The sequence below is a fragment of the Caretta caretta genome, chromosome 1 (assembly GCF_965140235.1).
Source record: "Caretta caretta isolate rCarCar2 chromosome 1, rCarCar1.hap1, whole genome shotgun sequence".
NCBI lineage: Eukaryota > Metazoa > Chordata > Testudines > Cheloniidae > Caretta > Caretta caretta.
In genome coordinates, this window is record NC_134206.1 from 44,584,193 (window position 1) to 44,601,145 (window position 16,953).

At 41.1% G+C, this 16,953-nt stretch overlaps 1 protein-coding gene across 5 annotated transcripts in view; it reads right to left on the minus strand.

Moving 5' to 3' along the window:
- ATP8A2 (ATPase phospholipid transporting 8A2) overlaps positions 1 to 16,953 on the minus strand; it is a 663,684-nt gene that overhangs the window by 444,027 nt on the left and 202,704 nt on the right. For all 5 annotated transcript variants that reach the window (XM_048846098.2, XM_048846107.2, XM_048846083.2 and 2 more), the window contains exon 24: positions 14,675 to 14,739. In XM_048846098.2, coding sequence (XP_048702055.1) covers positions 14,675 to 14,739 — 65 coding nt within the window. The remainder of the gene's footprint in view (positions 1 to 14,674; positions 14,740 to 16,953) is intronic.

Genomic DNA, 16,953 nt, shown 5'->3' on the forward strand with positions numbered 1-16,953 from the left:
GCAGATTTTTCTCGCAAAAGCTGGATTAAAGCCTATCTTTAGAAAGATATCTAATCTCACTTTAAAGACTCCAAGCAATGGTGAGTTCACCACCTCCCCAGGTCAGATGCTCCAATGTTTAATTACTTCCCACTGCTAGGGAACTGCATCTTATTTGAAGGTTAAATTTCTCCAACATCCAGCCACTGGATCTTGTTAGGCCTTTGACAGCAAGGCTGAAACCTCCACCCCAGCTCCTCACCCCCATGAGATATCTTTTCCATGTGTACGTACCTTCACACCGTGATTAAGTCAAAAAGAGACTTACAGGCTGGCAAGGAATGCTGCAGTGGGGGAGGCTATATATAAGTAATTCCCACTGCCACAGTTAAAATGAGTTTGGAAGGGAACTAGTTGTGGGTCTTTCATGCTCTTCATTAGAGAGCTGAGTGGCTGTTGAAGAAGAGAGCTGGCTAAACGAAGAAGGAAAGCTAAGTTTTGTATCTACACAGGGAATAAGTATTTAATAATGGGCTCTTCAATTTAGCAGAGAAAGGCGTAACCCGATCCAACGGCTGGACGTTAAACCTAGACAAATTCAGACTGGAAATAAGGTGTAAATTTTTAACAATGAGAGTAATTAACCACTGGAACAATTTACCAAGAGTTGTGGTGAATTCTCTGTCAAGACTGGATCTTTTTCTAAAATATGTTCTCTAAGGATTACTTTGGGCAAGTTCTATTGCCTGTGTTATACAGGAGGTCAGACTGGATGATCACAATCGCCCCTTCTGGCACCAGAAAACATGAATTACCCCTCAGGGTTTTGCCTTAGTCCTTTTGTCCAGAAGTTCCCTGGATCCCTGCATCCGAGAGTGTTAAAGGATTTGGCGGATGTGATTGCAGAGCCATTGGCCATTATCTTTGAAAACTCATGGCAATTGGGGGAGGTCCCGGACGACTGGGAAAAGGCTAATGTAGTGCCCATCTTTAAAAAAGGGAAGAAGGAGAATCCGCGGAACTACAGGCCAGTCAGCCTCTCCTCAGTCCCTGGAAAAATCATGGAGCAGGTCTTCAAGGAAACCATTTTGAAGCACTTCAAGGAAATGAAAGTGATCAGGAACAGTCAGCATGGATTCACCAAGGGCAAGTCATGCCTGACTAACCAAATTGTCTTCTATTATGAGATAACTGGCTCTGTGAATGAGGGTAAAGCAGTAGACACGTTATTCCTTGACTTTAGCAAAGCTTTTGATACGATCTCCCACAGTATTCTTGCCAGCAAGTTAAAGAAGTATGGGCTGGATGAATGGACTATAAGGTGGATAGAAAGCTGGCAGGATCGTCGGGCTCAACGGGTAGTGATCAATGGCTCCATGTCTAGTTGATGGCCAGTATCAAGCGGAGTGCCCCAAGGGTCGGTCCTCGGACCAGTTTTGTTCAATATCTTCACTAATGATCTGGAGGATGGTGTGGATTGCACCCTCAGCAAGTTTGCAGATGACACTAAACTGGGAGGAGTGGTAGATACACTGGAGGGTAGGGATAGGATACAGAGGGACCTAGACAAATTAGAGGATTGGGCCAAAAGAAATCTGATGAGGTTCAACAAAGATAAGTGCAGAGTACTCCACTAAGGACAGAAGAATCCCATGAACTGCTACAGACTAGGGACCGAATGACTAGGCAGCAGTTCTGCAGAAAAGGACCTAGGGACGAGTGGACGAGAAGCTGGACATGAGTCAACAGTGTGCCCTTGTTGCTAAGAAGGCTAACAGCATTTTGGGCTGTACAAGTAGGAGCATTGCCAGCAGATTGAGGGGCGTGATCATTTCCCTTTATTTGGCACTGGTGAGGCCTCATCTGGAGTACTGCATCCAGCTTTGGGCCCCACACTACAGAAAGTATGTGGACAAATTGGAGAGAGTCCAGCAGCAGAGGGCAATAAAAATGATTAGGGGACTGGAACACATGATTTATGAGGAGAAGCTGAGGGAACTGGGATTATTCAGTCTGCAGAAGAGAAGAATGAGGGGGGTTTGATAGCTGCTTTCAACTACCTGAAAGGGGCTTCCAAAGAGGATGGATCTAGGCTGTTCTCAGTTGTAGCAGATGACAGAACAAGGAGTAATGGTCTCAAGTTGCAGTGGGGGAGGTTTAGGTTGGATATTAGGAAAAACTTTTTCACTAGGAGGGTGGTGAAGCACTGGAATGGGTTATCTAGGGAGGTGGTGGAATCTCCTTCCTTAGAGGTTTTCAAGGTCAGGTTTGACAAAGTGCTGGCTGGGATGATTTAGTTGGGAACTGGTCCTGCTTTGAGCAGGGCTTTGGACTAGATGACTTCCTGAGGTCCCTTTTAACCCTGATATTCTATGATTCCCACTCTTTACAATGCTTCTTTCAGGGGTTCACAGCCTAGCTAAGGCTCCTCCCCATCTGGTTCCTGCTCTCTGGAGATGTGTCCCTCTCTGGCCTGACAGGTGCAGAGAGCCCCCTCCCAGGTCCTTCCCTGCCTCTGGGTTTCTCCAGGCTCCTTCCCTTGCCTAAGCGGCAGGACACAATTTTTTATAAAGCACATGAGTAGGAGCAGTCCTGTGACCTACAACTACAGATACCAGTTTTAAAAGGCCCCCAAACCATAACATGTGCAACAGGACATGCATCTGGACCACAAGGCCTAAGTTTTGTGAGACATATTGCCCATATGCTACTAATTAATCCCAGATACAGAGCCACACACTTACTAACTCAAAAATGAACACTGATGAGCACCAATCTGAAAACAAACAAGTTTTAGAAGATTCACTCATCCATATTAAATTCAGCCACTCCACAAATATACAGCATGTGCCAGTGGACCCCTCATATGTGTGAGAATATAAGCATTTACTGCTGCCCAAGCCAACGTAAAGGGGCTTGCTCTTTACTCACATATAAATATCATCATGAACCTAGAAATCTTTATACATATGAATAATCTTTACTTGCATGAGTAGCCCCACTCAGGCTACTGGAACTAATGGCATGAGAAAGGGTACCTCATGTAAGTAACGGTTGCAGGAATGTGTTATCCAAGTTTTTCCTCTAATCATTGTTCCTTTCTTTCTTTAACTCTCAACTTTTTAATATATTACCTCAAATTAATATGCAACCTCCTATCCCATACCCCTCAAACAGGCAAAGCTATTGAAATCAAGGGGAATTCTGCCTGAAAAATGAGTGCAACACTGGGCCCTGAATACCTTTATACCCATAAAAGAAAACATTACTTCATTCATACCTAATTATATACTCCTTAACCCAAGAACTGATAAATGTTATTTCCAGCTCTCCCTTCTGCAGCTTTTTAAAGTGGAAATTTATGCTGTATTTCTTACCCATAACCTTATGTGCCCATATCATGGGTTTTTCAAGGCCTTTACTTTGGGTATCTGATAGATTTCTTTTACCCTTTCCCTATTCTCCCACACAATTCAGGGTCTACACTGAGACATTGACAAAAGAGATTTTTCCAGGTCAAAAGCAGCAAAATAAGATTATTTTTACAGTGAATTTCCAACCTTGTTAAAAAAAGAGAAATGGAATCTAAGAGACTCTAAGTGATTTCAAGCTTAAAAACTCAGTTAGGAAAGTGTGAGCGAAAGTGAGAAAGTGAGTACGAGTATGTATGTGTGTGTGTGTAGTCTTAAATCTATAAGGGATCAAAAACATTTGCAGATTAGTATGGTAAATTTCTGGAATTCAGTTCAACTTAGTACAGGATTATTCTTTTCAGAGAACTACTGGGAATGGAAAAGAACAGAAGTGACTGGGGTTGTTTCTCCACCCCCTCAACAGTATGATTTAAAAAACACGCACCCACTCAACAAGTAAAGACAGTTGTTCAATCACATCTCATCTACTGTCATATGGCAAGGAATAAAACAGAAAGTCCCACAAAGGGGAAGTATATTCATTTTTAAAAGCTCCAAACTCAACTAGGGTCTTGTAAGGATTCACTTTTAGATTAATGATTTTGAAGGTAGAATATATGAAATGTACTTCCAATTAATAGGATTTTAATTTAAGATCAAATGTATTGATACTAGATTCAAAAAGGCTAAATTACAATAGTATCCATATGTTTAAACCATTTCTACTACTGATACAATATACAAATTAAATAATTAATATTATTTCTGTTAAGAAACCATTAAATTTAAAAGAAAATTAGGGATAAACTGTTAGCCAGTCAAGAAGAATAGGACTTACTTTCAAAATAAAGGAAGTGACGATAATCATTATTAGTCAAGTACACATAACATTTTTGTATTGGATGCATTTCAGTAGCCCTGCTCAATTAAAAATAGAACCAGGTCACTGGAAAAGTTTAATGTGTAATGAACCTAACTCACTGATAGTTGCCCTTGGAAACTTAACCATAGAATAAACCTTACTGATGAAGAAATTCAACTGACTTAAGCCTCTGATGTAATGATAACTTCTTTGATATACTGCTTCAGTAGCTCTGCAACAATAAACTTGCTAGCTTGTTATGGTGGAGAAGCATGTTATCTGAGCTCAAGCACCACAACCACCAAAGATATTAGATATTTCTCATGGCATACATTCATGACGTACCATGTAATCACCAATTTTCTTCACTTAGGAGGCCAGCAGTTATAAATCAACAAGTTCTTGGGTTGTCTGACGAGCTATGGATCCTTCTAAGTTTATCTCACGGTATGCCCTTAATGTTTTCAGGGTTCCCGTTAGTTCTGGTGTTTATGAAAGACATCTGATGCTCCTGTATCACTTTTTCCTCTACGCATCACTGAATAGCTGGATTTTATAACCATCCAAAATCTGCTATAAATAAAATCAGGACTGTCAAGTGATTAAAAAAATTAATCACGATTAATTGCACTGTTAAACAATAACAGAATAATATTTATATAAATATTTTGGATGTTTTCCATATTTTCAAACATACTGATTTAAATTCCAACACAGAATACAAAGTGTACAGTGCTCACTTTATATTTATTTATTATAAATATTTGCACTGTAAAAATAAAATAAATAGTATTTTTCAATTCACCTCATACAAGTACTGTAGTGCAATCTCTTTATCATGAAAGTTGAACTTACAAATGTAGAATTATATACAAAAAACAGCTGCATTCAAAAATAAAACAATGTAAAACTTTAGAGCCTACAAGTCCGCTCAGTCCTACTTCTTGTTCAGCCAATTGGTCAGGCAAACAAGTTTGTTTACATTTACAGGATATAATGCTGCCCACTTCTTAATTACAATGTTACTTGAAAGAGAGACCAGGAGTTTGCATGGCACTGTTGTATCCAGCGTTGCAAGATATTTACGTGCCAGAGACACTAAAGATTCATATATCCCTTCATGATCCATTCCAGAGGACACGCCTCCATGCTGATGATGGGCTCTGCTCGGTAGCAATCCAAAGCAGTGCAGATCAATGCATGTTCATTTTCATCATCTGAGTCAGATACCACCAGCAGAAGGCTGATTTTCTTTTTTGGTGGTTCAGGTTCTGTACTTTCCGCAAAGGAGTGTTGCTCTTTTAAGACTTCTGACAGCATGCTCCACACCCAGTCCTGATCAAATTTTGGAAAGCACTTCAGATTCTTAAATCTTGGGTCAAGTGCTGTAGCTATCTTTAGTAATCTCACATTGGTACCTTCTTTGTCAAATCTGCAGTGAAGGTGTTCTTAAAATGAACATGTGCTGGGTCATCATCCGAGACTGCTATAACATGAAATATATGGAAGAATATGGGTAATACACAGAGCAGGAGACATACAATTCTCCCACAAGGCGTTCAGTCACAAATTTAATTAACACTTTTTTTTAACGAGCATCATCATCATGCATCCGACGAAGTGGGTATTCACCCACGAAAGCTTATGCTCCAATAAGTCTGTTAGTCTGTAAGGTGCCACAGGACTCTTTGCCATCATCATGGAAGCATGTCCTCTGGAATGGTGGCCAAAGCATGAAGAGGCATATGACTGTTTAACATATCTGGCATGAAAATTACCTTACAATGGTATTTACAACAAAAGTGTTTTCGGCTACAAAAGTGCCATGCAAATGTCTGTTCTCACTTTCTTATGACATTGTAAATAAGAAGAGGGCAGCATTATCTCCTGTAAATGTAAACAAACTTGTTTCTCTTAGTGATTGCCTGAACAAGAAGTATGACTGGGTGGACTTATAGGCTCTGAAGTTTTACATTGTTTTGTTTTGAGTGAAGTTAAGTAACAAAAAAATGTACTTTTGTAAGTTACGCTTTCATGATAAAGAGATTTCACTATGGTACTTGTATGAGGTGAATTGAAAAATACTATTTCTTTTGTTTATCATTTTTACAGTGCAAATATTTGTAATCAAAATAATATAAAGTAAGTACTGTACACTTTGTTTTCTGTGTTGTAACTGAAATCAATATATTTGAAAATGTAGAAAAACATCCAAAATATTTAATAAATTTCAGTTGGTATTCTATTGTTCAACAGTGTGATTAAAACTGTGATTAATCATGATTAGTTTTTTTAATCGTGATTAATTTTGTTGAGTTAATCGCATAAGTTAACTACGATTAATCGACAGCCCTATATAAAATCCACTGAATATGAAGCAGCTGTTTATTATATGTGATATCTGAAGATAACAGTGGAAAACTGAACACTGTATACTGTCTTTTTGCAAAAGCATTTTTGCATTTACAAGAAATTCTAAGCAAGCAAAATAGGAATAATATAAAATATTAGATTTACATACTGATTTAGCTGAAGATTTCAAGGTTGTTAGTAGGAAATGCCTGCTCTCATTAAGCAGATTCTTACTGAGGAATATTCATTGCTATAAAAGTGTCAACGGGGGGTACATTTTTTGGTTTCTTCAAAGTACAAAACTAGCACTTAATGCTTAAATACTCTGAGAATACTAATGAGTGGGGGCTCTGAATGAAATTCTTCACTAATCATAGTGAACGTTTGACAGAAGTGACTATCATCCTCCAAACTTTAATCACTTGGAGAGTTATTACAACCCCATTCTTAGGATCTGGACTGAAGACATTTATGGCTGAAGATTTAGTTTGTCATTTCTAAGTCTGATTTATCTAAAGTTACAGGCCAGGAAAGGGTAGAGGTTAATCACATCAGCTAAAATTTGTAATTATTAAGAATTATTTTAAAGCAGCAAGGCTAGGGGAAAGAAAAGCACAAAGGATGAAGGCACTGACCTTCACACCTTTAAAATGGCCGTAGTCTCTTTGTTCATGTATATTTTTAAGGCTTGTGACAGTGTGCGCTGGCATAACTGGCTGAAACCAGCAGAAGATAAGCAGGCTCTCTGAAATCATTCCTCCATTGCTCTGCCATGGAAAGGCGTAAATGGGCACCTCTTGCTATGAATTTAACTTCTCCCAGTGATTTTTGTTGTTGTTGTTGTTTTGCCTAGGCTTAATCACTAGGACTGGATTCTGCAAAGTGTTTACCTTATGTGAGTTCTCAAATTCCATGGGACTGGAGGTCATTCAGCATTTTGCAAGATCAAGTCCTTAACCAAGATCACAGCTACCAGGGCAATCTATGTCGAGAGCCAAAAACTCACACCTTCTTTCACTGGGTTGAAGTCAGACATTGTGGTTTTCCAAACTTCCTCTGGCACCTGAGATAACTGGGTGGGCTACAGGAACATCAGTGCACCCTATTTGAGTATAATTTACAAAACAATAGCGCTCCCCAGACACCATCTATCCCAAAATACTCAACAACCTTTAAGCAAAACAGCCACTGCAGCTCGTCTGCATGGTCAACAAACTCATGCTATGACAGAGCAGTGGAAGGGGGGATGACCGTATGTCTGGGTATGTCTGGGTCTACAGTACTATTCTCATCACCAGTATCTTTGTACCCTACAGAATGATACCGTTTAAATTGCAATTGCACTAGCAGTTTCCAAGTAGTTTTCAGGTACAGAGAGCATTGCAGCACTCCAATTTCCAGGTGATAGAGGCAAGAATACCACTGAGGAGATCTACATCTGAAAAAAGATTGCAGTCTCCTTGCAGGGGGGATGGAACAATTTGTATAGTGGGGGAGCGAGAGCCATTGAACCAAACAGTAAACTCTGCATATGATGGAAACTACTTCAAGCCAGGGGGTGCAACAGCACCCCCAGCACCCCTAGTTCCAGCACTTAGGTCTCCTTCCCAGATGTAGACGGGATAAAAAGCAGCAGAGAATCCAATATAACCTCAAGATTGCCCTAATTTTTTAATTGATACATTTATATCAATTGATATTTATAAATGGATACAATTAGGGAAAAAATTGCTTCTTTTCCCTGGGGCAAAGGAAAACACACCTAGGTAAGAGAAACCCCACAAAGGTTCTATTAAATAAAACAAAAGTGATAAAATCTGTAAGCATATTTCTCTTCCTCAAACAGAGAAAGACACAAGTTGTGCAAATGAAATGCTTTCAAATTCTGGATGTAAAACAAGAACACAATCATCAAGTTCCTGATCTACTAACTAGTTAGGCCTAGTTTTTGCCCTTAAACAGCAATACAGATTTACCAATTTAGCTTTTCAGCACAGACTATTGTGAAGTTTTGACCAAACCAAACCACTGCAATCAAGTCTTACTGTCAGTGACCTGGCTAGAAAGGGTGCAGAACTTATAAAATGTGACAAATTCTGAATTAAATTATCTTGCTTTTTGTGATTTTAATGCTAACTTTTACTACTATTTTAAAGCAAGAAACTGTGATATAACCTCCTTGACAAACACAGATTTGGGATAGAGGTCTATATCTTCAGTTTTACATGGTAAAAGAGATGGAGGGGAACTCAACACATTTCATTAGCCAGATTTCAGCCTCTTCTTTTCTACTGTGGGCCAGACGTATGACCTTTGTATTTCGTATCAGTCATGTTGGTTAAGTAACAGGAAAGTTCCATACCCTTTCTGAATACTTTTTTTTTTTAATGTTGTCCTCATGTGGCTCCAGTTCATGTTGTTAATTACATCAAGCCAGCATTCCACAGAGACGGCTGAAGCAGTGGCATCAGCCTGTAATCTGTCAAATTCCTTTGAAATCTCCTTCAACTGCTTTTGTAATTTTAGTGCCTTTCCGAAAGAGTCTCTATTTATGTAAAATGTGTGAGATGTTTTGATCTAAATCCTCCTTGTGCATAGTGTAAATGTAACATTTTATGGGTAGTGGGATGCAAATGCAGAGTCACAATTTTCCTGAGAGTGCCCCTGATTGTTTCGAGAAGATGGGATATCAATCCTCCTTTTTTCAGAAATTTCTTTCAGCTTCCAAAATTGGTGTTACAACTGTTAGTCGATACTTCCTTTTCATGGCTTAAATAAATAGTGCTGAACACCCATATCAGGGGTGCAATCCTGGCTCCACTGAAGTCCATGGCACAAGTCCCACCGACTTCAATGGAGCCAGGATTTCATCCCAGAAATTTACAAGAATGTGTGCCCAAGAAGTTCCCACATTTTTTATTTTATTTTCCATTGTCTAAGCAAATGGGGAAAACCTCTGCCATACCTTTCTCTGCATTCTTGAACCACATTTTCAACAACCTGTACACAAGAGAGTCTGCATTTTTCTTTTCAGACACAGAATAAATATCAATAAGAAGGAATGCATTGTTCCCTATACAGATCCTTATAGCCATTATTTGGTAACAGTCTCATGCCTGACCAACCATTCTGCATTAATGTTGATTCTTTTAATTCTTCCTCCTCCCGCACATTTCTTCACTTGCAGCATTCAGCAGTGGGACCATAAGTTTAAATCAGTCTATCCTTCCAGGATGAAGTGTTTCAGCCATTTCTTTAAATTGTTGATTTTGAGACACATTGAAGGAGATGTTAAAAGAAGTCTGAAACTTTTTCAACAAGTTCAAGTCTTTCAAGCTGTTTACAGCATTGTCACAGCCATTTTTAAAAAATGAACAGAGACTGCTCTTCAATAAAGCTGATGATGAAGAGTTGCTAGAAGGCTTGGGACAGAGGGCTTTAATTATCATTACGTTTATGTTTTAGTGAGGACAAAGCATTGAAACTATTTAATTTACAGGACAAGGTGGAGGAGTACTTGTGGCACCTTAGAAACTAACAGATTTATTTGAGCATAAGCTTTCATGAGCTACAGCTCACTTTCTGAGTCTCTAAGGTGCCACAAGTACTCCTTTTCTTTTTGTGGATACAGACTAACACAGCTGCTACTCTGAAACAGGACAAGGTGGGTGAGGTAATATCTTTTACTGGATCAACTTCTTTTGGTGAAAGAGACAAAGCTTTTGAGCTACATGGAGCTCTTCTTCAAGTCTGGGAAAGGTACTCAAAGTGTCACAGCTAAATACAAGGCGGGATAGATAAGGAGTTCACACATGTTGCAAGAGACCATTGAAGGTGAAGTGGGCAGTTAACACCTTGACTGTCATAGGACAAAGGAGGGTTAGTGGGTTATAGATTGTTGTAATGAACCATAAATTCAATGTCTTTATTAAGTCCATGATTTTGGTGTCTAGCAGAGTTATGAATTTAAGCTCCAGGCACATCTGTTGAAAGTGTTGTTCAGGTTTCCTTTGAGGACAAGGACAGAAAGGTCAGATAAGGCATGATTAGTTTGTGAAAAGTGTTCGCCCATGGGTGAGATGGTGTTTTTGTCTTTTATAATTTTTCTGTGTGAGTTCATTCAAGAGCATAGTAATTGTCTGGTTTCACCCACATAGTTATTGGGGCAGTTAATGCACTGGATGAGGTAACCCCATGTTGTGATAGGCATGTGTAGGAACCATTCATCTTGAAAGGTGTGTTTTGGGGGGTATAGATAATCATAGCAGTGGAGATATGTCTGCAGGTTTCACATCTGTTGTTATGGCAAGGGCTGGTGCTGCTTTGAGTTGGTGTGTCCTGCAGTGTTCCCACTAATTTTTTTACATCCATGTGCAGAATGAATTTTGTTATGTGCACCAATATGGAGATGATGTGTGGCGGGGGTGGGGCTGAGGGATTTGGAATGTGGGAGGGGGCTCAGGGCTAGGACAGAGGGTTGGGGTGTGGGTGGGTGAGGGCTCTGGCTGGAGGTGCGGACTCTGTGGTGTGGCTGGGGATGAGGTTTTGGGGTGCAGAAGGGGGCTCAGGGATGGGGCAGAGGGTTGGGGTACAAGGGGTGAGGTAACTCCAGCTGGGAGTGAAGGCTCTGGTGTGGGGCCAAGGAAGAGGGGTTTGGGGTGCAGGCTGCCCAGGAGCTGCGGCAGGGAGAGACGACTCCCCCGAGCCCTCTCTATCCAGAACAGCTCAGAGCCGGGGGAGAGGCGCCCCTCCCCGCCTGCGACAGCTCCAGCAGGGCTGGGTTGGGCTGGGCTGGGGGCACCTCTCCCCAGCTGCGGAAGCTGGGGAGCCACAGGGGAAGGGGCAGAACGGGGGGGAAGGGGGGCTCAAGGCTTGGAGCTCCACCACTGTGGCACCCAGCCGGGAGTGGGTGGAGGAAGATGCTCTGGGCTCGGAGCTCTGACCAGGGCCAAGAGCTCCGCCACGGTCCCAGCTGGGGCTGAGAGCTCAACCCTGGCCAGGGCTGAGCTCTCAGCCTCCCCCTTGTGGCCCCAACTGAACTCTCAACCCCACCTCACCCCAGCAGGGGCTGGGGAGGGGGATGAGAGCAGTGGGCATGGGCGGGGCCTTGGCTGGAAAAGGCACGGCAAGAGGCTAGCCTCCCCAAGGGGAAGCTTCACCCACTGCCCATGATGTAGGATACATGTAGCTTTACACCATAGTGAAAAACAGGCTGCATCCATACTACAGTGTAGCAACGTGCAGCAGTGAAAGGCTTGGGTGCGGGGGAGGCTGCAGGGAAAGACTTTAGCTGCTGGCAGGTCATTAAACTGCTAAAAATAGCAGAGTAGGCTATGCTTCGTTGTGTAGAGAGACATGTAGGGTACATACCCTAAGGCTCTGTAGTGTCTTTACACACCTAAACAGTGCCTCTCCTTCTACACTATTATTCACACCCAGGCTGAGAGGCATGCAGTGTATGTACTCTGCACGCCACCATAAGTGTAGACATAGTCTCTATTAGAGATCTGTACATCTCTCCCAGCTGGCTTCTTTTGGAGGCGCTCTCATGAGCTGTTTGGCAATATCAAGAACCACTGCTGATGTTCAAGCCACACGTGAGCTGCTTGTAGAATTGGAGAGAAAGCACAGGTGTCAGCATGTCAGAAGGAGACAAGATCTGTGGATCACCTCAGCACATAACTAATTATTTCGGTACTACTGGAGGAAAATTCCATTCACTATGCATGGGCCAAGGACTGAGGACATGAACAACTACAATGCTCTTTTAATGTTGCTTACATCTCAAAATGATATGCACTGCACAGTGAATTTACATATGTGTATTTCCCCAGCCTATTTGCAACCATCTTAAATGTTGCCCAAAACATTAACGTCAGATACAGCTTTATGAGAACAAGAAACACCTTGGTTAACTTGTTTTCCCTTAGCAGAAAGCCTCCTAGTGGAATTGAGGTGTGCACAATAAACGTTAATTAAAGCCCAGCCCTGTTCCTACTGATCTGTTAAATCACAGAACCATAGAAGATTAGGGTTGGAAGAGACCTCAGGAGGTCATCTAGTCTAATCCCCTGCTCAAAGCAGGACCAATCCCAACTAAATCATCCCAGCCAGGGCTTTGTCAAGCCAGGCCTTAAAAACCTCCCTAGGTAACTGTGGTGTTTTGATGTTGCTTGTAATTATTAGAATTGGGAGCACTGGCTGTTGGGAGTCTGAAAGGACAGGAAACAGGAAGGATGGGGGAGGAGTTGAAGAGGCTAAGGGAGAGCTACTGAGGGGGCAGCAGCAGCTTGGTAAAGAGGTTTCCACTTTAAAAAATAAAGTCCTGTTGAAGTTTGTTAGTATCTTGCCTGGTTGCTACAACATTTTGGCCATGAGGATGGGATCTTTTGCCTCTGAACCCACCTGCACCTTTTCTGTAAAGCCCAGGTGAGCCTCCAATTGCTTTTACTGCCTGGATCCATATGTTTGAGACTAATCTGCTTGCAATCAGTGCTACAGAGATTTCTGAAGTAAGAAAGCATGCTCTGCTAATCCACTGCCTTGAAGCAGAAGGGCAGCGTATATTTTACACTTTTCCCCTTGCAGACGATAAATATGAGACTGCACTCACTGCATTAAAGAACTTTTTTGTGCCAAAAGTGAATGTAATAGCTAATCGCTACAGATTTCACCAGCGTGAGCAGAAACCACGGGAGACTATAATGCAGTATATTGCTTCCCTGAGGAGTCTGATCATAACTTGTGACTTTGGGAATATGGCAGATGAGCTGATTAGAGACCAGTTCATTGAGAAAACTACCATGCTTCATGTAAGAGAAAGTTTACTTCTAGAACCACAACTTACACTAGAAAAAGCAATAACCATTGCTACCCAGATTGAGTCAGCTACAGCTGAAGCCAAAATAATGAGCCTGGATACAGGAGGCACAATCCAGGCTGTGACTCCTTTGCAGAAAAATTCACTATCGCTGCAGACAATTACAAGAGAAAAACAGTTGAACAGAACCAAGCAAAGTCTAAGGCTTTCACAGGCAAGTGGCGGGGTGCTAAGGAACCAAAGTTTCAGTGTGGTTCCTTCGTTAGAATACGAAAACCTGGAATTTTACGCAAAGGGGACCATAAATTCACTGCTCCTCTTAAAATCATAGAGAAGAAGGGACCTTACACCTATCAACTTTCTGATGGGCGGGTATGGAATGCTTCTTATCTTGCACCTGCCTATGGACCAAGAGGAGATTATGCCAATACCCAGTCTGCATCGGATGACTTCACCATAGTATCAACACAACAAGATATTGCACTGGAACCGGGGCTTGAGAGATGGCCTATCAGACCCAGACGACCACCTGTCTGGACTAGAGACTATGTTATGTAGTATCTATAGTGTTTTTAGTGTAATATTTCTGTCAACAGTATAGTGCCTTGTTTCCTATGTTGTTCTAACCACAAGAACAAAATGTTTATTGTAACTGGGAGAGTTTCTTAAGAGAGAGGGAATGTGGTGTTTAGATGTTGTATGTAATTATTAGAATTGGGAACACTGGCTGTTGGGAGTCTGAAAGGACAGGAAACAGGAAGGAGGGGGAAGGAGTTGAAGAGGCTGAGGGAGAGCTACTGAGGCGGCAGCAGCAGCTTGGAAAAGAGGTTTCCACTTTAAAAATAAAGTCCTGTTGAAGTTTGTTAGTACCTTGCCTGGCTACTACAAGAGTAACCCATTCCAGTGCTTCACCATCCTCCTAGTGAAATAGCGTTTCCTAATATCCAACCTAGACCAATGCAGTCAGTATCAAAGTAAAAAGCAAAACTACTGACGTAATGAGCCAATGATCATGAGCTCCATGTGTTGATAGTTTAGTGAAATAATTCTACAGCTCTATGATGAAAGACCACAGAAACACAGCTTAGTACACCCCAGCCCTTTTTCACATAGCTGAAAGTTGTTGATTGGTAGCTTTCTAAAATGAGCTCTGATTTTAAACTATTCCTGAAGCAGAATGAGAAAATAAAACAAATGCAACCCAAATAAAGGATTGAACCAAGAACTTCCAAGGAAAGAATTACTTACATCCAAAGAATCTTCATTCACTAGGATGAGAGACATATTCTGAGAAACAAGCCTGCAGGAGTACCCTGTAAAAGATAAAAACAAGTGTTTCCTTGTAAAGATTACAAATATTTTAATTTCACTTTTGATATAGCACCTTTTATTTGAGGATCTCTAAGGGCCAGATTATGCTCCACAGTGAACAGTTACTCACAGGAGTAGTCCATTGTGAGTAACTGATTAGCAATATGAATAATGGAATGGTTTTTTGTTTGTTTTTGTAGGGGTGGCATACAGAGACACACATTAACAGCAATCTATTTCCTTAAGTTAAGTACCCTTACACCTTCTTGTCAACTGTCCAAATGGGCCATCTTGATTATCACTACAAAAGTTTTTTTCTCCTGCTGATAATAACTCATCTTAACTAATTAGCCTCTCACAGTTTGAATGGTAACTTCCAACTTATCTGTATGTGTGTGTGTGTGTGTGTGTGTATATATATATAGACAGGTTTCAGAGTAACAGCCGTGTTAGTCTGTATTCGCAAAAAGAAAAGGAGTACTTGTGGCACCTTAGGAAAAAGAAAAGGAGTACTTGTGGCACCTTAGAGACTAACCAATTTATTTGAGCATGAGCTTTCGTGAGCTACAGCTCACTTCATCAGATGTATACCGTGGAAACTGCAGCAGACTTTATATACACACAGAGAATATGAAACAATACCTCCTCCCACCCCACTGTCCTGCTGGTAATAGCTTATCTAAAGTGATCAACAGGTGGGCCATTTCCAGCACAAATCCAGGTTTTCTCACCCTCCACCCCCCCACACAAATTCACTCTCCTGCTGGTGCTAGCCCATCCAAAGTGACAACTCTTTACATAATCAAGTCGGGCTATTTCCTGCATAGATCCAGGTTTTCTCACATCCCCCCCACCCCCATACACACACAAACTCACTCTCCTGCTGGTAATAGCTCATCTAAACTGACCACTCTCCAAGTTTAAATCCAAGTTAAACCAGAACATCTGGGGGGGGGGTAGGAAAAAACAAGAGGAAACAGGCTACCTTGCATAATGACTTAGCCACTCCCAGTCTCTATTTAAGCCTAAATTAATAGTATCCAATTTGCAAATGAAATGGCCCACCTGTTGATCACTTTAGATAAGCTATTACCAGCAGGACAGTGGGGTGGGAGGAGGTATTGTTTCATATTCTCTGTGTGTATATAAAGTCTGCTGCAGTTTCCACGGTATACATCTGATGAAGTGAGCTGTAGCTCACAAAAGCTCATGCTCAAATAAATTGGTTAGTCTCTAAGGTGCCACAAGTACTCCTTTTCTTTTTGTGAATACAGACTAACACGGCTGTTCCTCTGAAACCTGTGGCACCTTAGAGACTATTGGTTAGTCTCTAAGGTGCCACAAGTACTCCTTTTCTTTTTGTGTGTATATAATGTTCTATTCTATGCATCTGATGAAGTGGGCTGTAGCCCACGAAAGCTTATGCTCTAATAAATTTGTTAGTCTCTAAGGTGCCACAAGTACTCCTGTTCTATTCACAGCAATGTAAGTCATTTAGTCAAACTACAAGATTTTTCATGGTGCTAGTATATTGTATAGGTATTATTGAGGACTGACATATGAAAGAATCACTTTAACCTACAACTGAAATGCAGCCTCCTCTTGGGTGGAAAATAGCAGCTGTTTAACAGCATACAGCTGTACTGCACAACATTTAGGACAGTAAATAAAGAAGAATTTTGAAAATTGTAATTATTATTGTCAAGGATGTTTCTGCCTGATGCTCTTCACAACTTACGTTAAGTATAATTATGGCCCAAAATAATATAGCTTTGCAATAATATTTTGGGCAATATTTTGCAATGAATACATTTGTGTCGACTAGATAAGGATTACTTTCTACAAATAAAAGAGGATGGGGGCCAGCTGTGAGATTGTATGCCTCTTTTGAGAAAATGATGAAGCATAGCTAGTAAAACAGGGTTCACAATAGGAAAGCTGCACAGTCCATGATTTTCTATGCTATTCCACCCAAAGAGTCTCACTATCAGAAAGAGTAATTAAACCTTACAGTGGGTAATGACAAACAAAAAACAGACTTCACAAGAAAAAACACATAAGGATTCTTTTGGCTCCAGTGTAATTCCAGCCTACTACTTCCATTCGGGCGGGGGGAGGGAAGTCCCATATGCTGAATTTAAGGGGGGGGGGAAATTGGGATTCTTAAATTAGCTCCAGACTGAAGAGCTACATTTTTATTTTCACTGAAAAAAATG